Raw genomic sequence first — 26,086 nt, 5'->3', positions numbered from 1 at the left:
CATTAGCAGCCCTCCTATCTCTGGTTTGTTCAATGTGGCACTTTAAGTCATAAATTCTCATTTGATTTTTACCTATTATCTTAATGAATCTGTGCAGCAAATGCATGCTTCTACCTCATACAGAATAATAAGAATTGTTTCCCCATATGCTCATCAGAGAATTGGCACCATCACCTTTGGGTATGACAGTTGTTTTGAGAGTAACTTTTTAATTCTCTTGCTTCCATGGATTTAATCTTACTGATGTTATTGATGCATGTTTGGGACATAAATTCTACCAAATATTATTTGGAATAGATATCACAGTATTTATTTTAAGAACATGTCAGTACTATTTTCTTCTCTATACATTGTTCATATCATTCTCATGGGGAACCACAGTTTTTCTTTTCAGTACATGCTCCCAGGGTAAATGGCACCATGTTCTTACTGTGGAAGAAAATGTCAATATCAGAATTATGTTTATGGTCTGAGTAACACAACTATTACTGGAGAGTGAAATGTGGGTTGAATAGCATTTCAAAATATTTCAGGATTATCCAAAAACGTTATAGTTTATGGGATTCCCATATGTTCTTTATGTTATCTTTGCTTGTGTCAGATACAGAAAAATCAGGCTCATTCTCTTCTTTAGATTAATGAATCTCATTTATAAACTGAATACACATACAGAGTATGTATATATTACTTTGCTATCATGAGTGTTGGTATAAGAGCATTGGGCCTTTGTAGATTAGGATAATTTTTAAATTTTCTATGTTACTATTCAGAAATCATGTAAAAACATGATTTTCTGCTGTACAGAAAAGTTACAATTTATCTAAGGCTTACTTGCTTCAATTTCCAACTACCCTATCTTTGGTATCCCTGAGGAGGCAAATGGAAACTTTTGCTTCCAGTTTTAAGTAAGTTAAAATTCTCTGTGACTTCCGTACTCAGGAATAGTATATTTAAAGTTTAATAAATGAGAACAATCCAAGACCATACTGTGATTTGAGCAAAGCACAGGTACCCATCTATTTGGGGATACAGCTACTCGATTAAAATTCAAGACCTGTACTTCAGGTTTTTCTCCTTACACATAGAAAAAGAGTCTTGTTACAATATATTAATGTAGTGTTAAATAATGTTTTGCTACATCTATACTAACCTAAACTGAGCTGAAAATAAATTATTTGGCATCCTCATCTATAGAGGCATTTAAAATTTTAAAATTGTTATTATTGGCAGCTCTTTGTAATAGATTCAGATAGATTGGCCTGGTAATAGATAAATCATACTTTTGGTTTATTGGTTTATCTATTGGTAATAGATAACCAAACAAGCCTTTTGCCACTAGAGGGCTCCTATTTGTACTAGGCAATGAAAGTTTGTCAGAATTTACTTGATTCATGAAATCCAGAGCTAGAACGTATCAGCCGTATGAAGACTATTAGCACTAGAGCTCAAAATTCTTTCAGAGTATTAGTTCCAATGTCAGACTGTTTGTTCTGTTAAGAACTAATGTTCATCCAAAGTCTGACTGCTTGTAATATAAGCTCTTAAATCAAGCCTTTTGCTCTGTGCTGGCGAAGAACACATCTGTGAGACAGCTGCTTGGTATTTGAAGTGTACTAGTGTTTCCCCTTAGTCACATCATTGCCAAGCTACACTTTGTTTCATGACTTTATTTTTCTGTTGAGTAGACTGTCTTTATTGTTATCCTCTTAATCTATACCAGTTTATTCACACACCCTTCTTAAAATATGGTACCCAGAATTGGACAAGATGCTCAGGGGAATATCTGATTAGTATGGCAAAAACAAAATTGTTTGTTCCGGTGACTTTCTGTGGATTTGATTTTGATTGTGTGTTGTCAAGTCAGTGTCAGCTTTTAGCAACTACATAGACCTTCTCCAGGATGATTTGTCCCCAACCTGACCCTTCAGGTCTTCCAGTGGTTCATCCATTACTGCTGTAATCGATTCCATCCACCTTGTTGCTGGTTGTCCTCTTCTTTTCTTTCCTTTCACCTTGGCAGCATTATAGACTTCTCAAGAGTTAGGTCTTCACATAATGTGTCCAAAATATGATAATTTGAGTCTGGTCACTTGTGCCTCAAGTGAGACCTCAGAATTGATTTGTTCTAAAATTGCATTAGCAGTTTGCAATTGCATTGCTTTGCTGGCTTGCACTTTTAAAATCTCAGTATCTTTTTCACATGCACTGCTGCCAGGCAAGTATTCTTTTATGTGTGAATTAGAATTTGCTAACCCCCAAATTAAAAAATAATCTTGCATTAATTAGTTTGTTTTAAGTTAGATAGTATAGTTTTCTATTTATCACAGTTGTTTGAAATTTATTTTTATCTAGTTTTGTATCATCTGCAAATCTGATACCTTTCCCATTTCATCTAAGTCACTGGTAAATGTTGAGGACTACTGAGCAGGGAAAAACAAGTCTGGCAACTCATTTGAAATTTCTCTCTAGTTCATTGAGGAACATCTATATAGATGTTCGTTCTGATGGTATTGTCATCTTGTTCACAATTAATCAATATCCCAGCTAAAATATTATGAGGAACTGTCTTTTTTTTAATATAGTTTTATTAAAAAAATTTAAAAGGAAGATAAAAACTATTACAAACTAATATAAAGTAAGAAAAAGAAAAGAAAAAGAAGGAAAGCAAAGAGAAAGCTAAAATTGCAAGAAAGGGAAAAAAGTAAAAGAAAAATAGAAAAGAAAGAAAAAAGATACAAAGAAGTGGCTTCCAATCTTCTTTACAGCAGTTATAAGTACAATTATAAATTTACCTCTTACTCTATGGTTACAACGTAACTCTCTTCTTTCTATAATCTATTCTGTCTAGTTGACAAAACCACAGTTTATAAGTTCATTTTTTGCTGTTTTACCCAAAAAGTCCATAAGGGCTTTCCAGTCAGCAATAAACATAGATATTGTCTTTTCTCTGATCAAAGAAGTCAATGTAGCCATCTCAACATGTTTCCTCATTTTCACCCATCATTCCTCCATTGTGGGTAGTGCAGAATCTTTCCATCTTTGTGCATACAATAATCTTGCTGCAGTTAACATATAGAAAAACAAAGTTCCATGACTTTTTCCAATTGTTTTTCCACCAGTCCCAAAAGAAAACTCTGTTTTCTTTCAACTGTATATTAATCTTTAAAATCCTCTGAATCACTGTATGCATTTGAATCCAGAATTTTTGGTTTTTTACATGTCCACTAAACATGATAACATGTCCCTTCTTCTTGTTCACATTTCCAGCATAAATTTGAAGTGCCTTTATACATTCTAGACAATTTCTCTGGTGACATATACCAATGGTACATCATTTTGTAAAAATTCTTTTTAAGATTATAACATAGTGATAATTTCAATCCTTTCAGCCGCATATTTTTCCATTGTTCCATCTGTACACTATAACCAAAAATTTTAGCCCACTTTATCATATCTTCTTTCACTTGTTCTTCTGTTTCAAATTTCAATAAAAGTTTATACATTTTAGCAATTACATGTTCATCATTTGTACACAATTCTATTTCCAACTCAGTCTTAGCATGTTCAAAACCATAAATTCTTTTGTCTACTTTAAATCTTTCTAATAACTGTAAATAAGAAAAACATTGACAACTATATCCCTCTGTCACCAGTTCATCTCTTGATTTTATTTAACATTCCCCTTGACAGAATTCTAATATCTCACAATAAGTTAGCCATTTGTGTTTGCCTATTATTTCTCATTTATAAAATGCTTCTTGTGCTGGGAGCCACAAAGGTGTTTTTGGGCACAATCTGGGTTTGTATCTATTCCATATTCTTAATATGGCATGTCTAACATAATGATTTTTAAAATCCACATTAACCTTGACTTTGTTGTACCACAAATATCCATGCCAGCCAAATCTCAGGTTGTGTCCTTCTGTCTCCAAGAGCCTTCTTTTTCTCAGCAGCACCCATTCTTTCATCCAAACCAAACAGCAAGCTGCAAAATACAATTTCAAATCAGGTAGACCTAATCCTCCTTTTCCTTTGTATCTTATCACAAGGAAAAGAGAAAAGGCAAGCTTCCCTTTCTTTTTCTATGTTGTCTTCTTGTGCCCTTAATACTTTAATCTCAAATGGCACTCCACAGTTACAGTTAGTATCACAGTCAGCATCTCCATAGTTATAGTCAGCATCACAGTCTAGTTCATGTTACCTTTATCTTTTGTTTTGTAAAATCCAAAACATTAATAATAATAAACAAAAAACATTCCCACAAAAGTCCAGTTCTTTTTCTTGTTTTAATTCCAGTTTGTTCAAAAGCACTTTCACCAAAAATAATCTTTCAAAATAACTATCCCCTTTATCCATTTTTAAACTTTCTTACATCCACTCCTTATTAAGCTTTCTGCCAAAAGTTTTTAAATCTTTAAAACCTTTTTTTCCTTTGTAATCCAGAAAGAATGTTGACTCACCAAGTGGAATTTTCTTATCCTGCTGCTCAGAAAATCTATCTTTAGCTGTAAATTAGTTACATCCAAAAGTATTTAAGAAATGAGGCTCACATGAACTTTGTGTCCATATAGGTTGCATTATGGCTGTGAGCTTGGTTGAAATCCTTCAACTCCTAGCCGTTCAATTTATGAGTGGACTGCAAAAACTTCAGTTCCTGCAGTCTACTCATGAGGAGCAGCTGTCTGGAATGCAAGTGAGCAATCTCACAATCTCTCCTTTATCCGGAGAGACTGTGTTGGTCAGAATTCACCGTCTGGCCATCAATCTCTGCCGCAATGCGATCCCTGCTGCTTCAGGGATGTCTAGTCCACCATGAATCCTCATCAGAAGCCCCATGAGGAACTGTCTGAATAGCCCAGCGAAGGCAAGAAATAGAGCTAGTCTGACAGGATTTATTCTTGACAAATAATTGCTTTATTATACTACTCAGTGCCTTGTTATGAAAATGCTTCCATGGCAATTTCTTTCATAATCTATTCTAAGATTGTCTCTGGAATCAAAATCTGATTGAGCAGTCTGCAGATTTATAGATCACCTGCAGTGTTGTGGTATATCCTCCAGATGATTTTAGCTGTTTTTATATTTTCTCTAGTTTTGTATGACACACAGAATCTACTGGAGTTGGGCGGCCAATAAATTTAAATAAATAATAAATGATAATGATAATGATAATGATAATGATAATAATAATAATAATAATAATAATAATAATGTGATTCCAAGTGCTTATCATTTATATTTAATTCAGGTTTGGATGCTCTTGTGGAATCTTAGGAAACTTAAGCTCTGACCCTCTATTCCATTTCTGCCATAGCTTCCATACTTCCTGATAGACTAAATTCTCCTGACAATTTGCTACCTGCAGCTCCAGTTTATTTAGCCTGTCTCCTAGATTTTTTATCTAAGAGCTTCCGTGCCTATAATTAGAGTGGAGTTGGTAGCTGGGAGTGTACTACAGGTCAAATACCAGATCTCCTGTGCGTGTGTGTGTGTATTTGTATGAGAGACAGTCATCATATATCTAACATACACAAAGGAAAGAGAGAGTGCTTCTGAGTGCTGTTGGTTACTCAGAGGGGGGATAGTGCCAGTGTAAATGTTAGAATTGTAGAATAAAAGTTAAATTAATACCACTAGGTGACATTATACTAAGAACTTTCGTGGCCCAGCATCTTTGCTTTGTTGTCAGGAGGTAAAGATACAGGGGAACAGGTAGGAAGGCGCCATACATGCTGTCCTGAGTTTCTTGTACAGCGGGTAGGATAAAGTATAATAAATGAAATTAATGTGTATTTCCTGTTATGTATTTGAGGAAGACTGTGGTCTTGAAAGTTGCCTAAAAATTGATTTAATAATCAGTTAATCATCATCTTTATCTCCTTGAAGCCTGAAAAAATCATATGCTACAGTATAATCTATTTTTAAAATATTGAATGGCCTATAGTTTCCCATATTGGTTTTTCATAAAACTCATCCCAGCCAAAAAAACTTTAATGGATTGTCTATTTTGTATGAAAGCTGGGTATGAGCTAGCCCATACAAATAAGAGCTAAAGTAAGGAAAGGCAGAAAATTTAGATTGTGCTTCTACTTTTAATGAATGCATCTGTAGCTTTTAGGCTACAGATACACACATACACACACACAACTAGTCCTATAAGTAATTTTATCTGACCAGACTTGTTAAATTGAGTTCTCTCTGATTTCAACAGATTGACTTGAATTGGTGGATATTTTACATTCACAAGAAGAGACTTAGCTTTGGCACTGGTATTCAGAATTTAGTTGGTAATGCCATATAATTCCACAGAACCTATTTCTTGGAATATTGTTTATATTTCATATTTCTAAAGCTGTCCACTTGCTCAACAACTCTGGGTGGTGTACAGATTGAAAACCCAAGAAATAGAACAATATCAGTCAACAGAAAAGGAAGATCGTCATCCCATTGGAACAGATATGAGAATACCTCCCAAAAAGAGCCCATAATCCACCTTAGCCCAAAGCATGAGGAAAGAGCTAGGTCTTTAAGACTCATTTGAAAGAGAGCAGGTTTGTGGCAGTTCAAATCTCCAGAGGGCAGAACCATGTAAGAGAACCATACTTCAAATGACATTGTTCAATGGATGGGAGCCAGAGCATTCTACTCTGTCTCATTTTACAGGAGAGAGAACAAAAAGAACAGGAGAGAGATGATCCCTTAAATGACTAGGCCCTATGCTATGAAGGGCTTTGTAGGTGAAAACCGGCACTTTGAATTGCATCTGGAAGCCTATTGGTAACTAATGTAATTCATGAAGCAGAGCTGACATGGACATACTGTGGCATGCTCATAACTGCTCACACATCATCATATTCTGGACCAGCCGAGTGGTCTTTGAGGGCAACTCCACCTACAGTGCATTGCAATAGTCCACACACAAGGCACCCAAGGCATGTGAGAAAGATCTCTTAGTCCAAGAATGGGTGCAATTGGCGTACAAGATGAATTTGTGCAAAGGCCCTCCTGGCTACAGTTGCCACCTGTCTCTTGAGTAGGAGCTGAGGATCCAGGAAGACCCCCCAGCTTGTGCATTGGTTCCATCTGAGCCAGTGCAAACCCATTCAGGACTAGAAGTGGAAAGCCCTCAGATCTGGATTCATGTACCCACAGCCACTCAATCATGCTAGGGTTGAGCCTAAGTCTGCCCCTCCCTATCCAGAATCCCATAGCTCCAGGCACTGGGACAAGACTGTGACACACCATTTGGTTGGCCAGGAGTTGAAATTCATAGAGCATGCTGATGATACCTGACCGTGTGGATTTATGTAGATGTTAAGATGGAGGAGAGCATCAAGCCCTGAGGTACTTCACAGGTCAGAGTTTTCAGACTTGATCTTTCTCTTCCTGTCAGCATCAATTGAAATCAGCCATGGAGAAAGAAGAAGAACCACCACAACACTGTACCTTCTATTCCCAATCCCTATAGTCAGTCTAGAAGCACACCATAATTGATGGTATCCAAGGCCACTGAGAGATCAAGGAGAGCCAGGATACTTGCACCACTTCCATCCCAGCTATGCTAGATGGAAATGTGATCAGTGTCATCTCAGTGCTATGCCCTGTCCTGAAACCTGACTGAAAAGATCCAGGTAATCCATCTCTTTCAGGGCCCTTTGAAGCTGCAGCCTGACCGTCTGCTCATCTACTTTCCCTAGAAAGCATAGCTTGGAGACTGGACAAAAGTTGTCCAGGGCTGTTTGGTCTAGGAATGGTTTCTTGAAAAGCGGCCTATCACCATCTCCTTTAAGACAGATGAAGCCAACCCTTTCCTCAGAGAGGAAGCCAGCATCATATGAACCTGGGAAGCCTTTACCAACCAGGAGGTGACATGGATCTAACAATCAGGTGACCAGGTTAACAGACCCAAGGATCCTGTCTACTTCCTCAGGAGTTACAGGATCTAACTCTTCCCAAATAACTGAGAGTACTGTGATTCATTCATGTTAACTAGGCATGCCCAATTAGAGTCCAGCTCCTAATAGATTCAAGTGACTATCTGTCAGATGCCAAGAAAATTCTTCACAACAGCCTTTAGATGTTTTTGTGGTCCATCTTTTCCTAGCAGAGAATGGGACATCTTAAAAAGTACCACTGGCTTGTTATCTACAGAGGCAACAAGATAACCCCAGAGAACCACTGCCAATAGATAAATATTGGGCTAGGTGAACAAATAGCCTGCCCTGGCTTGAGACAACTTCATCTCTAAATGCTAACCTTAAGGAATAGCCTGAATGAAATATGTATAAGCCATTTTATCAAATGCTTCTCTTGTATCATGGGTATTGTAGCTTGTCAAGTGCTTGTCATCCATGACTGCTGGAGTCTCAGATAGACAGCAAACTGACTTGGATAGCCATCAGATTTGACTGCTGGACTCTATTAGTGGGTGTATTGCACATTCTGAAGGCTTAGCTCTGATAAATGTTTGACTGAGTTTTCTTGAAGCCAGTAAAGCTTTCATAAAAACAGTCCAGCCTTTTGTTTTAATATCTTCTGTTTATTCCAGCAACAAGTTTCAGCACTGGAAGGAAAGAAGCATTTGCTTTTGGAAAAGTGTAAAGGTTTACTGAGAACAGCTAAACAAGTTTGTAACATTGGTCTTGATCAAAACCTTCCAGAAGATGTCTGCGAGGTAAATATAATAGTAAAGAGATGATGTATATAGGCAAACACACATATGCACAATACTCTTCAACCTTGTTTCCAGAGAAACCTACATAAGTAATAAAATAAGCTCAAAATACAAAATTGCCCTGAAATCAATGAAACATCCAGAATAAACCAATTAAAACAAAACAAAAACTATTAGAAACAATTGAATGTAAAAGCCTAAAAATTAAATAAAATAGGCACTAGAAGGCTTACACTCAAGAATGCCTTTTTTCCTAATCTGTGTTACTTCAGATGACAAGAATATGAGGGGGAAACCTCAAAAGATTATATTCTTGCATAGACAGGTTCAGAGAACAGGCTGTATAGGATTTTAAACGTTAAGACTTAGCCATTTGGATAGTGCTCAGATATAGATTAAAACCCATGAAGCCCCAGAAATACCCAGTAGGTGTGTCTTCAACATCTGGCTCCTAGTCACAATATAATATTTTGAATTGTCATTTGTGCACAGTTTCCAAAGACCCTTTTCTTATTGAAGAACATGAATAATCCAAAGGAATGCTACAGCTTGTAGACTAGCTGTAGCTGCCATAATGCTCTCTGGATCACAAAGGCTACTTGAGACTGTTTTTCAAATCATTAATGTTTCCAGTTATCAATTCAATACTTTTACAACTTTATCTGACTGAGAAGTCAAAGAGAAATAGAACTTGATGCCATCAGATTTTAAAAGTTTCTAAAAATTGTTCTCCGTTATTATTTCTTCAAATTGCACTCAAATCCTTGCACTTGTTGCCCATAGAGCCTCCAGTGGATGAGTAGATTTTAATAAGGTAGTATGTCCTTCTTAAGAATGAAGTGAAAAACCCAACTTACGATGCATAAACCTTTCTCTGTCCTTGTCCTTATTAAATGGAATTTGTCACTGGAACCACAAATTTAGTTTTTGGACAAAATTTCATCTTGGTTTAATACATTTTATTCCTTGTCTACTACTGAAGATTTCCTTGAAACATTAGGCATTATTACAGAAGAGCTATTGTGTCCTAAAATTGTATTTTCCTTTGCATCTTGCACAAATGCCCTTTTATTTTTCTATTTTCTCTTGAACTTTGCATAAATGCCTATTTATTTTTCTGTTAATCATGATCCTATGGGGTAATTGTATTTTTGTATATGTAGCTGGAGTCCAAAAACATTTAGCTGGCAGCATAACTTGTGCAAAAAGGTATATAATCAATAGCTTATCAGAAATCCGCAATGTCACTTTCCATGCTCACTAGTATGTTCCGTTATTCTCTAAAGAGCTTGATAAGAAGCATCACAACTTTCTTCTCCAGCTTGCAACTGGATAATGGCATGTTGCTAAAGTTGTATTGGATGGAAACACAACACAATTATGGGAAAGCTCCATCTTTCCACTTCAAGCAATAGAGGAAGCTTGAAGTTTGAAGTTACTATTTTGGTAATGGAATGCTACAATAAATAATCTGCTCCCTTTTCTTGCTTGAAGTGGGTAGTGAAAATCTGTTACAGTTGTTCCCTTCTGCCACCTCATGTTTATGAAAGGTTATCTATATCAAGGGAGGGAGCTTGGGAAACACAAACTAGAAGTAAGCAGCTAGACCTTGCTAACAAAAAGCCCACGCATGTACGAAGGAACATACTATGTCCAGGCAAACATCAATAGATGCTTTTGCAAAGCAATTATCTTATTTTACACAAATGTAATGCAATATTTTTAGGCATTCCGGGACCTTCCAAATACAGTGGATGAAATTGATGCTCTACTGAATGAGGAGAGAACAAGAGCTTCATGTTTCACAGGTCTCACTGCTTCAGTATGTACACCCAGTATTACATTATACTACATTATGTATATTATGTAGAAATTAATAATCATTGTTTTTGTCGTCATCATCATCATCAGCTAAGCAGGAGGAACAGTGTGTTGTAAATGCCATTAGAATTCTAAATAGTTTTTTTTTCCCAAGGTCCAATATGTTCTATGCTGCTTTTCCTTTAAAAATGAAAAAGAAAACAGGAGAGAAAGTGGGGAAAAAGAGCTCTAGTTTACTTTAGAGTGATGGCAGCAATATATTTATTTGATACCAGTTTTACTTTAAAGCAAGTTACCTCTTCATAGTGCCTTCCCCAATCATATTTGAGTGACAGACATCTTTCCATTATTGAAGAAAACAAACAGTACTTGATTATGAGATACTGTAGAGAACTAAAGAGATGGGGGTAGGGTTAGTTTTTGAACCATACATTCCTTTTTGCTCAAAAAATCATAATCTGTTGCTGCAACCATGTTGTATTTGATCAGATCAAATCATGTGGAGAACATACATGTCAATATTATGTATAGTTGTAGACTCTCATAAAACAGCCTTGGATGATTCTTGCTTGAGATAATAGCCAAGCAAGCTACCAAGTTCAGTATAATTTTTGTGTGTGAGGAAGCAATCAGTATTTTTGTATTCTTACTTCAGATTTGGATAGTAAAATTTTTGCATCGTCAGTTCAAAAGATAATGCCTTTTAACCAGACAAGTTTTTTCCTCCCAGGTTGTTGAAGAATATAATAAAAGAGTAAAAGAAATAGCACAGGTGACAATAGAACTGGAGGAAAAGAAAAAGGAGCTGGACAGCTATAGGCAAAATATTTCACAGGTACTGATTATTACTGCTATTACTTTCACTAGTATTTTGTCCTGAAATAAATATCCATTAAGGAGTTATACTGTAAGATGCAGCATAAATGATTATTGACTGTAGAATAAAAAAAATAGGAAAAAATGGGCCAAAAGAATCAAGTAGTGTAAGTTGCAATTGTTTAGCCAAGCATTTCATGGATAAAATCTCTTGTATTCACTCCAAGTTGGAAGCTGGATGAATAGAATCCCAGTTGTACATCTGCACCCCAGGACTTATGGGAGATGTAGTAGAAGTCCTGACATGATACCTGGAGGCTGTCAGGATCTAAATGAAGAAAAACAGGCTCAAATTCAACCAAAGATGGAATGGTGCTAATTCAGAAGCTTACTGATTCCAGAACTATACCGTCTTTGTCTCTCTGTGAGGTTGTGTTCCCCAAGACTCAGCAGGCTTGAAGTCTGGGGATGATCCTGGACTCATGGTTTCTGCTAGAGGAACATCTGGGAAGGCCTTTTTGTCCTGCTTTGACTGGTGCCAGTTGTGGCCTTATTTGAAACAGGATGAACTGAAGATAGTCACTCATGCTTTGTCATCTCTCACCTACATTATTATAATTTGTTCTACTTGGGGTTGACCTTGAAGATCACCTGGAAACCTCATCTGGTCCAAAATGCAGCAGTTGGCATCCTTACTGGTCAGTCTCAATAATGCCATGTTAGGTTGCTGCTACAGAAGCTGCATTAGTTACCAGTGTGTCTCCAAGTTCAAGTGAAGGAACTGGTCACTAACTTTAAAGCCCTATATGGCTCAAGGCCTGGGTGTCTAAGAGATTGCCTTTCATAAATAAATGCTGCCTATGGATTTGGTTGGCCAAAGAGCACCTACAAGTGTCCTCATTTACCAGGAAGTGCAGTGAGAGTAGGCTTGATGGCAAGCATTCTCTGTAGGGCCTCCTTTTTTTAGAACAGCTTGCCTCCTGAAGCAAGGATGGCTTCCATTTTTAGTGCCTTTTGGAAAGCTGCTAAGACCTGACTCTTCTGGAGGGCTTTTAGGGATTGATTGCAAAGCCATTGAGTCCAAAATTAGTTTGATTGTATTGTTATATGATATTATATTTTCTATTATATTGTTTTGTCTTATTATATTTTATTATATATCCTTGTAAGTCACCTATAAACTGACCGGATTGAGGTGGTATATAAATGTCATAAATAAATAAATAAATAAATAAATACAGCCCAGAAACCAATTCAGCAGCAATAACAAGGACTATATATACATTCATAGGCTAGGATAATCAACTATAAAACAGGATCCAGATTTGTGTGGGACTGCAGCCCACTCCAGCCACAATGTCGCAACCCTAGCATTCATGCATACTAGGTAGCCTGAGGATTGGAAATTATGGCAGCCATTTGAACAGCAAACTTGAGCAGTATGGCTTTGTGTACATCAATAACCTAAGCAAAGATGGGATGGGAGTTTCACCTACATAGTAGCCACTGATAACCAACTTAACCTGATGATGGTATGCCCATGAAGATTGCCAAAATGCGATGTGAAGGTGTAGTATCAACATGGTGCAACACAGCCTATGTCTGTTTTCCATGGAGCAATGTTAATGCATGAATTAGTTTGCTTTCTTCCCCAAATTGGAAGTAATTCAGAGCCTGGATACATCTGTAGTTTTTGACCAGTATGCAGGCAGGTAGGTAATTAAGACCACTATTAATTAGTAATATATTGAATACTTCATTGTGACATTTTCTGTAGTACTAGAGATGGAATCTTTATTGTCACTCCTCTTATGATCAATCTTTTTTTTAAGGTTAAGGAAAGATGGCTAAACCCTTTGAAGCAGATGGTTGACCAAATAAACGAAAAGTTCAGCAGCTTTTTTAGCTCTATGCAATGTGCAGGAGAGGTAGATCTTCATACAGAAAATGAGGTATGATTATAAAAGTGATGTATTCCTTTATAGAGAGAAAATCCCTTCCAAATGCATAAATTATGGCTTTTCAATTAATGCAATTTTAACAGTGGTTCAAGTGTAGCACTAAATACTCTACATTAAAAACTGACAGAGCCCTATCTAGTAGCACATTAAGTCAGGGACAGATGTTTTGGGCTATATTTTCCACAATCCTTTCCCACTAGCCATATTGGCAGGATTGATGCAAATTGTATTCCAAAACATCTGTGGAGCATCAGTGAGCTGCTTTTACTGTAAGTAATGGTACATAGAGCATACTTATGAAACTGAAAGGAGTAGGGTAATCCAAATATAGTCTGGCCCACTTTCTCTGATTGAGCTGTTGAGCAAAATAGATGCAGCTATAATCCTATGTACACATGTACCTGGGTTTAGTACCCAAAGCACAATGAAGCTTACTTCTGAGGAAGCATACATAGTCTTGTATGTCTAGAATATAGCTAAGAGAAAACTCTCACTGTCAACCCAAATATAGGAGTCAAAGAGGGCAGGTTTATCCTCAGTGGTGTCCCTGATTGTACCTCCCTTCTTCTCTATTAATGAATGGCTGTCACATATGCTTTTAGCCACTAGAGGGCTGGATTGCAATGCTTACTGCATGACTCTGAGTCAACCCAACTTCTCTTACAGAGTTGTTGTATTACTGTGGTTGTGATAAATTAGAGAATTGTTCATATACAGTGGGGCAAAAAAGTATTTAGTCAGCCACCAATTGTGCAAGTTCTCCCACTTAAAAAGATGGGAGAGGCCTGTAATTTCCATCATAGGTATACCTCAACTATGAGAGACAAAATGGGAAAAAAATCCAGAAAATCACATTCTCTGATTTTTAAAGAATTTATTTGCAAAACATGGTGGAAAATAAGTATTTGGTCACCTACAAACAAGCAAGATGTCTGGCTCTCACAGACCTGTAACTACTTCTTGAAGAGGCTCCTCTGTCTTCCACTCGTTACCTGTAGTAATGGCACCTGTTTGACCTTGTTATCAGTATAAAAGACACCTGTCCACAACCTCAAACAGTCACACTCCAAACTCCACTATGGCCAAGACCAAAGAGCTGTCAAAGGACACCAGAAACAAAATTGTAGACCTGCACCAGGCTGGGAAGACTGAATCTGCAATAGGCAAGCAGCTTGGTGTGAAGAAATCAACTGTGGAAGCAATAATTAGAAAATGGAAGACATACAAGACCACTGATAATCTCCCTCGATCTGGGGCTCTACGCAAGATCTCACCCCGTGGGGTCAAAATAATCACAGAAATGGTGAGCAAAAATCCCAGAACTACACGGGGTTGACCTGCAGAGAGCTGGGACCAAAGTAACAAAGGCTACCATCAGTAACCCACTACGCTGCCAGGGACTCAAATCCTGCAATGCCAGATGTGTCCCCCTGCTTAAGCCAGTACATGTCTGGGCCCGTCTGAAGTTTGCTAGAGAGCATTTGGATGATCCAGAAGAGGATTGGGAGAATGTCATATGGTCAGATGAGACCAAAGTAGAATGTTTTGGTCTAAACTCAACTTGTCGTGTTTGGAGGAGAGAGAATGCTGAGTTGCATCCAAAGAACACCATACCTACTGTGAAGCATGGGGGTGGAAACATCATGCTTTGGGGCTGTTTTTCTGCAAAGGGACCAGGATGACTGATCGGTGTAAAGGAAAGAATGAATGGCGCCATGTATCGTGAGATTTTGAGTGAACACCTCCTTCCATCAGCAAGGGCATTGAAGATGAAACATGGCTGGGTCTTTCAGCATGACAATGATCCCAAACACACTGCCCGGGCAACGAAGGAGTGGCTTCATAAGAAGCATTTCAAGGTCCTGGAGTGGCCTAGCCAGTCTCCAGATCTCAACCCCATGGAAAACCTTTGGAGGGAGTTGAAAGTCTGTGTTGCCCAGCCACAGCCCCAAAACATCACTGCTCTAGAGGAGATCTGCATGGAGGAATGGGCCAAAATACCAGCAACAGTGTGTGAAAACCTTGTGAAGACTTACAGAAAACGTTTGACCTCTGTCATTGCCAACAAAGGATATATAACAAAGTATTGAGATGACTATGACTATAGTCATATATAGTCATTGACTATGCAAAAGCCTTTGATTGTGTGGATCACAACAAACTGTGGCAAATTCTTAAAGAGATGGGAATACCAGACCACCTTACCTGTCTCCTGAGAAATCTGTATGCGGGCCAAGAAGCAACAGTTAGAACCGGTCATGGAACAACCGATTGGTTCAAAATAGGGAAAGGTGTACGACAAGGCTGTATACTGTCACCCTGCTTATTTAACCTATATGCAGAGTACATCATGAGAAATGCCAGGCTGGAAGAATCACAAGCCGGAATTAAGATTGCAGGGAGAATCATCAACAACCTCAGATATGCGGACGATACCACCCTAATGGCAGAAAGTGAAGAAGAACTAAAGAGCCTCTTGATGAGGGTGAAAGAGGAGAGTGCAAAAGCTGGCTTGAAACTCAACATTAAAAAAACTAAGATCATGGCATCTGGACCCATCAATTCCTGGCAAATAGAAGGGGTAGAAATGGAAGCAGTAACAGACTTCATTTATTTGGGCTCCAAGATCACCGCAGACGGAGACTGCAGCCATGAAATTAAAAGACGCTTGCTCCTTGGGAGGAAAGCTATGGCAAACCTAGATAGCATATTAAAAAGCAGAGACGTCACCTTGCCGACAAAGATCCGCATAGTCAAAGCTATGGTTTTTCCAGTAGTAATGTATGGCTGTGAGAGCTGGACCATAAAAAAGGCCGAGCGCCGAAGAATTGATGCCTTTGAACTGTGGTGCTGGAGAAGACTCTTAAGAGTTCCCTGGACTGCTAGGAGGTCAAACCAGTCAATCTTAAAGGAAATCAACCCTGATTGCTCATTGGAAGGATCGATAATGAAGCTCAAGCTCAGATATTTTGGCCACCTAATGCGAAGAGAGATCTCTTTGGAGAAGACCCTGATGATGGGAAAGATTGAAGGCAAAAGGAGAAGAGGACGGCAGAGGATGAGATGGTTAGATAGCATCACTGAAGCAATGAGCATGAAACTGACCAAACTCAGGGAGGCAGTGAAGGACAGGAAGGCCTGGCGAAATATGGTTCATGGGGTCACGAAGAGTCGGACACGACTTAACGACTAAACAACAACAACATTGAGATGAACTTTTGATATTGACCAAATACTTATTTTCCACCATGATTTGCAAATAAATTCTTTAAAAATCAGAGAATGTGATTTTCTGGATTTTTCCCCCCATTTTGTCTCTCATAGTTGAGGTATACCTATGATGAAAATTACAGGCCTCTCTCATCTTTTTAAGTGGGAGAACTTGCACAATTGGTGGCTGACTAAATACTTTTTTGCCCCACTGTATGCCACCCTGAGTGACAGAGAAATGTTAGAATACAATGAATAAATAAACAGGTGTAAGTGAGATGCTTTGACATGCCTATCAAGTCAAAACCTGTGTTCCACCAGGAACATTTCTTAGCCCCAGCCCCAGTTCCAGCAATAAGAAGCCCTTGGGAGAATCCATAACTACTCACAGAAATACTTTGAGTATACATATGAAGGATTGCTTACTGCCATTTGCTATCTTCTACCTGTCATATTAACAAGCATTTCATTTTGGGAGCAAAATAAAGTTGTTCATTTGTCATAGCAAATTTTCTGAATTACTTGAAAATAAAATGTAGTGCAGACTGTGGTGTTGATCAAAGCCTGGAGACTCCAAAAAAATCTGGAAATGTTCATACTCTCTCCATATCACATATATGGGACATGCGCCAGCACGGAATCTTAATCTACTATAGTTGAGATGAAGTCTTGGAAGAAAGCATATACTAGAAGTTGCCTGCTCTATAGTGTCTATTGGAGCACTACAGTAGCAATATCAGAAGGGTTCTTCTGTATACTTTGTACAAAACTGGGTGTTTCATTCACTTTTTTCTTATGGCATTTATCATCATATGGACTCTAATTTTGGATCTTCTCAAGCTGCTTCAGTTGTTCATTCAAGCTGAATGAAATCTTGTGGCCTTGTGGGCTGCATTCCACTTATGCCTAGCTTGCAAAGGTCAGCTCCTAACTAGTAGACAGCCAGTCTCTTTGCCTCATGTGCCATTCTATGGCCATCAGTGGCAAAAATGTACTAAGCAGGTGCACCACAATCACCCTTCTGTGATCATGGTGCTTCTCTGGGAAAAAAGCCTTCTTAGCTGTAATGCCTGTTTCTTCAGATCCTCTGGGCGCAGTGTTTTTGGTCTAAAGCAGTCATTATCTGCGTGGCACGTAGCTTTGATATCATCCATTGTGTTGGCCTAACCATTGCACTTCCATTCATTGGGTTGATTGATTGAAGCACTGTGAGGACCAAAGAAACACAAGATTAAGGGGCTCCTGTTGGATGTCTAAATCTGCCTTAAAAAAGGGAAAGAAATAATTTATATCTCTTTTATATCCACCTTCTCAATTCCTCCTCACCTGGATATCACAAATATCACAAAAGCATTAACACATGACTTTCCCCAAGATATCAGGACCATCACTACTTCAGCCACCCCTTCTCTACCTACTGTTTATCTCATGCCTTCCTCTACCTACTGTTCTCTTTTAGCCTTAGTGCATCTTAAATGATGTTATGCCTGAGGTGTTCCATGCTTTGAAACAGAACTGACTCAGCTGTCATCATTGCTAGCAGGGTGTGGTCCTTTATCTCTACAAGATGCTTGTCTCTGACATAAAGACTAGGACATCTTTCTGTATGTAAGATTTTCCATAATTCCTCCTTGCCTTTCCACCTTCAGTGCTTTTCTACCAGTCCCCCTTGCCACTATCTCCACCAGGTGGCTTTGCTAATATCCTGATAACATTATGATGATTGAGATTATCAGTCCTGCTCCATCTGTCTTTTAGAACATTCACCCATTTACCCAATAGGCCAGATTTTGTGCTTCAGAACAAAAGGAAGTTCTTATCACCCAATCTCCGATCCCTCTATCACACAACGTGATTCCTCTGTTCTTGTTTTGCTGCAGACATCACACTGGTCTTAGAATGAGTCTCTTTTGCCATGATCAGTGACAGACAGCCAAAGTTCTGTCAGCTTGACTTAATTTTCTGTTTTCTGCTCTCCTAAAAGTACTGAAACTTGGTCCTGTTGTGTGTGAAAGTTTATCTCATGGCCATTTACTCCAGCCATTTCTCCATGCAGAATTTGTTGGTGTTTTCATATCTGACACAAAATGTTTTATCAAGGATTTTTCCAACCTCAACCCACTTTAACCTCCATTGGCATCACCCTAAAGTCTGTCTCTTATTCTTACAACTCTGTCACATATTTTTTTGAAACTGCCACAGTATATTTTCACCATCAGAAACCCACCATGAAGTCGCTATTGTTGGGAATGCTGAACTTTTCATGCTCATCCCTATACCTGAATAATCCAGATATCTGACTGTCTTTTACCTATGATGCTGAATTCTTTCTGACTTAATCTTCTTGGTAACATTCTTCCTGTCACCAACTATACTACTGGAAAGAATTTTGCAATCTTTAGATGTCCAATGTAACTGGTGTACTGGGGTACATTACATGGCCCAGTTCTTTCTATTACAGCACCTCTGCTTCTTAGGAAGAGTATAAGTTGAAGAGGTATCATCATGGTAATTTGTCGGTTGAATAGTCAAAACCATCTGCCTAGCTTATCAATTGTTGAAGGAATTGCCACTTGTAGGCATCAGAACTCATTCAAATTATGACATGCTTCTGAGACAACCAGCTTTTGTTCATGGTCTCAACGTACCAACTTTATTAAGTACTAGTGACCACGTGATTGGGATATTTCCTATGGCTGTGTAGAGGAGTATGGAGATGGCCTTGAAGAAGGAATGCAAGGGTGATTAAGTAAACATCTGCTTAGCCTTGAGAAAGAGAAAGGGGTGAGAAAGAAACTCAAGATAACTTTACCTTGGTTCTCTTTGTTATAAGAGAAGCAAAGAAAAACTCTGTGAGGCTTTCAAGATTTTGCTGTTATTTTATAGAGTTTCAGTAGTTCTTGTGACTGTTTTCTGACCTGGCCTACCCTGAAGGAGTGAGAAGCTTATTGGTCAAAGGAACAGTATTAAACTAATTGTTTCTTGCCCTTAGTCACTAGATAAACTTTCTATCCATACATACATATGATGTACACAGACCATGAAAATGTACAGACTACTGGCTCTTCAAGTAATAATCTGTGCATTGATAAAACCATCTTCCTTCCCCACTCAAGTACTATGGGAGCATGCTATTACCCTACAGTTGCCTTTGCAGTGGCCTTAAGGCAGTGTTGTCCAAACTTGGCCACTTTAAGATGAGCGGACTTCAACTCCCAGAATTCCCCAGCCAGCCATGGTTCTGGGAGTTGAAGTCCACTCATCTTAAAGTGGCCAAGTCTGGATAACACTGCCTTAAGGGGACTGAGGCAAGAACAGCACTCCATACATATGTAGCAAGAACCTGCCTCCAGTTAAAAAGTTCACTTCAGCTATAATAGATGCCTATGTAGGGTTACACACAAGGAAAAATCCATATGTGTGAATGCACAGATGATAATTCAGAAAACCACAGTTGGAAATAAGCAATCTGTTCTTCTAAAGAAAAATAACGTATTTTGACATAATTTTCATTTATTTTACTGGAGGAAATTTACAAACCATCTGACGTAAGGCTTGTTTGAAAATACCCAGTGAGATATCTGGCTTTGATAACAAGCAAGGTGAATTATTTTTCCATGCTGGATTTTCTTCTCCAGCAGGTGAAGAAAACACTAGCAACAGTGCCAGCACTTCCCCTGTTCTGTTGCCCCAGCAACAACTTAAGGCACCAACTTAGAGAAAAATAAAGGGAGTACTTATTCTGAAAAATACGCAAAATAGTTACGGAAATCATTTTATTGTTCAGAAAGATTTTAAAGATTGGTTTGATGAAACATTTGAACAATATGTAAAATACATGTTTATTTTACGTGTTGATAATATTGCATTATCAATTATATCTTAATTGCGTTTATATCCTTTTTTTCCCATAGGAATTTAAAGCAACTTCAATATGGATCTCCAGTCATTCCATTCCATTGATATAAGCCCTACTCAGTAATGGGTGTAAAGGGTACATTGGCTTTATCACCCGATTCCCCAATCTGGTTCTTAATTCACATTCACATGAATGAAATTTTCCTTTAGGATTGCCGCTTAGCGCAGCATAGAGACTAGGGAATGGCACGGGGAAAGACAATGATGTTGTGTGTGGCTCAGTGCTGTTTACACATTTCAATACCCTGCCCAGGTTGAATGCCTGAACTGGAATTTAGTGGAAGCTTAACTATGGCTTAACTGTGATATCAGAACTGATAAACCATGATTTGCTACCAGTAACAAGATTTTGAAATCATGTCAGCAGGGTCTGAATAGTGAACCATAGTTATGTTTCTTTCTGTGCCTGCAGAGGCAGATTCATCAGGAAGCTCAGTATCAGGAATTAAAATGGAATCAAAGTAGAGGTTCATATCACGGCTTGCTTGCTGTATATTTGGAAGCTTAATGCTTGATCTGGCTTCTAAAGTAGGGTTAGTGCAAACCTTGGTTTTATGTGACCAAAGGTTTATGTAAAAAAAAACTTTTTAACTTATTGTCATGGATTGTGTAAATTTGCAGATCTCTAAACATAGTTGTCCTATTTTGACAGGAAGAATATGACAAGTATGGGATTCGGATTAGAGTCAAATTCCGTAGCAGCACCCAACTTCATGAACTGACTCAGTACCATCAGAGCGGAGGGGAGAGAAGTGTTTCAACAATGTTATATTTAATGGCTTTGCAAGAACTCAACAGATGCCCTTTCAGAGTAGTAGATGAAATAAATCAGGTATATATGCTGGTATTGGAAACAAGAGCTTCCTTCACTGTATTCAGTAGCAGAAGAAATATTGCTGTTTATTTCTTTTATAGGGAATGGATCCAGTTAATGAAAGGAGAGTCTTTGATGTGGTAGTAGAAACTGCCTGCCAAAAGAGCACCTCCCAATACTTCTTTATTACACCAAAGGTTTGTGGCTGAAAACTGTGTATCTTATGTAGATGTTATACAGACAAACCAGTCTATAGCTTATCTTTGTCAATTTTGCATGTATCAAATTATAACTCTGTTTTATTCTATCTGTAGCTGCTTAAAAAGTATGAACATTCATACTCACCTTTAACCTAATTTTTTATGTTTAATCTTTCCTTTAAATATTTTTGTATGCAATTTTTAAGCTGGAACTGAGCCACTTTAATTTGTAGAAATGCATATGTTTATTATTATTATTTTATCCCACCTTAATATTAATATTAATACATAATACTATGTATTAGTCCAGTAATCAATTAGATCACTTTGTTAAAAACTACAGACCAGTGAAAATTATCCCCATTCCTGATTCTAAATTTGGATTCCTTATTAGAAAATAAGTAATATTGATAACAATCTAATTTACTTTGCCAAAAACATATAAAACTTAGTTTTAAATAGTCATGGCAATGATGGAGGGAGCACGGGTCTGAAATTTGCTTTCATAGCACAAGGAATAATGTTATCTGCCAGATTGGCAGGATACTTGATGGTCTCTTATTGCTTTGGCAAATAATAATGAGGCTTCCAGAATTTATCCTTAGTGGCAGATTAGAAGAAAGGAAGTCAGAGAATGAGAAATTGGCAAGCATAGTCTGAACCATTCTTTCCTTTTCTTTGATGACATTCTATTTCATGCTACCTGTTTGGGGCAACACTTCTTTGCAGAATTATTTACATTTTTAAAACCTAAAGGTAGCTTGGGAGCTTCAGTGGCATTCACAGGAGTGACATCCTGTAAATGCAAAACCTTTCTGACCCAAATGGATAAGTTACAACATTTATGTGATGGTATCACCATGCACTTTACATCATTCCCCCCACCCACCCACCCACCCAAGAGATGCCCATGGGCTGCTCACTGAAAATGTTTGTTAAAGCTCCAGGTATTTTACAAACTAAATATAAGCAATCAGAAGTAACCATCACTGAATGCAACAAAATTAGCTCCCAGGTAACTATGTACAGGTAGTCCTCACTTAACAACTGCCCTGTTTAGCAACCATTTAAAGTTATGACAGCACTGAAAAAGTAACTTTATGAGCAGTCCTTTCACTTACAACTGTTGCAGCATTCCCACATGATCAAGATTCAAGTACTTCACAACTGGCAGCTATTTATGACTGTCGCAGCATCCCATGGCCACGTGATTGCCATTTGCACGTTTCACAGCTGGCTTCCAACAAACAGAGTCAATGGAGAAGCCAGCAGTAAAACTGCAGTTGCAGTCACATGTTGCTGTTCCCAATTGTGATCGTTAAGTGAGGACTACTTGTATACCCTTGCAGTTCTGCCCCATGAACATATTAATTCATAACATATTGTGGGGAGGAGATATATAAACAGAAACAAATTATCTTGGGGGAATCCACACTCTCCATCAACATCTGGCCAAATCTAGTGCTCATTCTACTGATAGTCTTATGAATGTTTCCTTACAGTAATATTGATTTCAAACTATTTTGAAGCTTCTTTGTTTTCTAGCAAGAATTTTAGGAAACGTATTTACTGGTATTACTCCAATTTCTTTTTAAAAAATCTAATAGTATCTACCTCTTCCTAGCTTTGCTTTTACTTTATTAATCTTTGCTTGTGCATATATGCTTTTTTTCTTTCTTTCTCATTTTATATATTCTGCCAACAGCAAAAATCTCTTGACTGTAGCTGTTAATATCCTTAATAAAGTAGTGTTTAGGTAATTGATCCAGCCCTGGAATTGAAAGAGATTAATAGTAACAATAGACAATCTGTTCACAATTTATTCTGCATATATTGTCTTACCTAGCTAGCAAAATTGTCGATATTGTTGAACCAAATAGAATAGCAATACAAAAAAAAAAAAAAAAATAGAATGTAGCTGCTGTGGGAAGCATTCAGTGTATATCAACTAATAACCAAATGTGCTTGGTAAAGAATAAATAATAAGACTGTTTAATAAGATACTTTCCCTTTGCTCCTAACAGTTGTTGCAGAACCTCAGTTATGGAGAAAAAATGACCATATTATTGGTTTACAATGGATCATCTATGCTAGAATCAAGCAAGTGGGACTTAAAAGCTTTCTGTAGAAGGAGACAGAGATTTCAACCATGACTCAGCAGCAAATATGTTTTCCTTTTTGAAATTGAAAAGAAATGTAATTGGAGAAAAGTCAAGAATGAATTTATTTCTTAAAAGCACAATTACTCTCTTGTAAAAGTGATTGATAGCCAGTGTTTTATAAGATTAAAATATTAACTTTTTCTTTTATGCTCATTTTTCTCTGAAGAACTGTAGATATCAGTTTGGATAAATTGAAAGAATATATTTTCTTATCAGTGATCAGTTGTTTTAAGTGAATTTGAGAAAGAAATGTTCTTCCAGTTGTTCACAACTTGGAAGCTTTGATATAATTACATTTGTTTTAATATGTCTTATAAATGTTATAATATAGCTTTTGGATTAACTGGTAAACTGGTAAAGGTTTTACCAGTTCAGCAAGGAAGTTTAACAGTTGTCACTGTTCCCAGTTGTGAACTCAGCTGTTTAAATGTGTTCTGCATAACTATGGGATACTGGACTATGAAAAGTAGTCTTCCCAAATGCTGCTAAATTATAATCTTAATTGTGTTCCAGAAGACTAAAATAATTTCAGGCATTTCTGAAATATATAAAATATGCAGTGTCTTTTTATCTTAATCTTAAGATGCAACCATTTGCTTGACTGGTAATTTTATACAAGGTACCATTCTTACAACATGAGACTTACTCCATATTTCCATATTTTTGTCTTTTTTATAAGGGAAAATGCCAAATCTCTTTTTATATAATAAATGTATATTGGAAATAACATTTTATTTTTCAGTTCTTTAACCCCTATTAATGATGGCAATAGAAACTGACTCAGTTTTTAGATACTTCCAATAATAATAATTAAAAAATCCACTAAGTATCTCAGACTTCAAATCATTTATGAAACAAAGAACATTTCCAGCATAAAGGCTTTGGGATTGTTTTGGTTAACATGAGACATTAAATTTATCTTCGTGAACTTAAGGAGCAAAACTTGTCTATAGTAGAGAATATTATGGAGGAATGGAAGAAATTGGTAATTTCCATAATAATTGTTTAAACTGCATTTGAAAAAAAGTATGAGAGACTAGGTCCCATAGGACACCACGATTATTTAATTCTGAGTACAGTACATACAATGTTTGTTGTAATTTGAATGTTTAATGCAAGAATGCAATAAGTGCAGAGGATGGGAGTATTCAGAAGTAAATACTTTATTTCAGGGTTCCTCAATAGGAATTCTGGGAATTGAAGTCCGCACATCTTCAAGTTGCCAAGGTTAAGGAACCCTGCTTTATTGGGTTTAGTTAGTTATTTCTCAAGTGACTTCCTTACTTTTATATATATGCAGTGGTGTGCAGGCAAATGATTAAGAGCTGGCTCTGCCTGCCCTGTTGCCACTGCTGTGCTATGCCACTAGCTGCAGAACAGCTGATTGGCACGCTAATAAGTGTATTGGCTCAGCTCTGCTCTCAACCGGCTACCCAGCTTCCAGAAAATTTAACAGTCAGCTCTTGCAAGCTGGCTCCAGCACACCACGGTACATGTGATTCCTCCTTAAAAGCTTACATTTTAAGCCATGAAGTTTGCAACTACACCACAAAATTTGTTAAGCATGAACCTTAGCTGCTCTTCTGTGATTTTTATCTTTTATTTTTCTTGTAGGCTGGCATCAGCGTGCAGGGCTTTAGTTCTGATTGTGGCCATTAAGTATGGGCTGAGAAGTCTTAAACAGTTCTCTCCTATTAAGAAGAAAAAAATAATGATGTGAATAGTAAAAGAAGCCCTTTTTATTATACCTCTATGATTAGTGCAGTAATTCCATGCTGCAGTGCTAGGAGCACAGGGACTGTTAATGTTCCTCATTTATTTAACTGTGGTTTTATGCAACTGTTAAAGGTATTATACAAGTAGATATAGAGACAAAAATAAGATAACTAACTCTTTATTGGAAATGAAGGGGGAAAACTATCCCTTCTCTCCTGAAGAGTTAAATAACAAATATAGCCCTTTCTAGTCAGTTGATTTTCATTATAGCAATCAAACAGCTTAATTTTGGGCAGATGTAGAGCTCATTCTTTTCTCCATTGTCTTCTGACGCTGAGAACTTTTCTGTTTGCTTTCATCACTTCCTTTTCCTGGAACTCTAGAGATTATTACTCCCATCTTTATACAGAGACACAATGTCTCTTTGTGTAACACAATGTGTGCCATTGCAACATGGATTAGCTACATTGTTCTTTCATCATGCAGCTAAATAAGGTATCTGTTGGGAGGAGTTAAGAAGGAGAATGAAACTCCAGCCATGTTACCTAACGAGTGGATAGAAGGTAGTGTTAACTGTAAGAGTGCAAGTCAGGATAGTTAGATCAACAAGGAGTACTGAACCATTTGTTTATAACTGCAATAAGGAACCTCATGTTCATTTTAATGTATATTGCAAAAATTAAGAATGCTTAGAGCAACCAAGAGTAGTTTTTTGGTGGGCAGGGGGGAATTTGAATTAGGTTCATTTCAGTTCTGTTACTCAAAACAAACTGCTACACTCAGAATTTTTGAAT

General features: G+C 37.5%; 1 protein-coding gene across 2 annotated transcripts in view; it reads left to right on the top strand.

The window, feature by feature from the left end:
- SMC5 (structural maintenance of chromosomes 5) overlaps window positions 1-24,403 on the top strand; it is a 52,259-nt gene extending 27,856 nt beyond the window's left edge. Inside the window, exons 18-24 of one of the 2 annotated variants that reach the window (XM_088130477.1) lie at window positions 8,549-8,674; window positions 10,401-10,496; window positions 11,226-11,330; window positions 13,144-13,263; window positions 21,053-21,232; window positions 21,316-21,411; window positions 23,439-24,403. In XM_088130477.1, coding sequence (XP_087986603.1) covers window positions 8,549-8,674; window positions 10,401-10,496; window positions 11,226-11,330; window positions 13,144-13,263; window positions 21,053-21,232; window positions 21,316-21,411; window positions 23,439-23,567 — 852 coding nt within the window. In that variant the 3' untranslated portion in view covers window positions 23,568-24,403. The remainder of the gene's footprint in view (window positions 1-8,548; window positions 8,675-10,400; window positions 10,497-11,225; window positions 11,331-13,143; window positions 13,264-21,052; window positions 21,233-21,315; window positions 21,412-23,438) is intronic. The other variant, XM_088130478.1, reaches the window with a different exon arrangement.
- Window positions 24,404-26,086: the final 1,683 nt, after the last annotated feature.

Source organism: Python bivittatus, unplaced genomic scaffold (genome assembly GCF_059951505.1).
Source record: "Python bivittatus isolate LINGU-HERP-01145 unplaced genomic scaffold, Pbiv_v1 ctg000850_np1212, whole genome shotgun sequence".
NCBI classification, from domain to species: Eukaryota; Metazoa; Chordata; class Lepidosauria; order Squamata; family Pythonidae; genus Python; species Python bivittatus.
The sequence above is the reverse complement of the archived record's forward strand: the minus strand, read 5'-3'. Positions and strand labels throughout refer to the sequence as shown.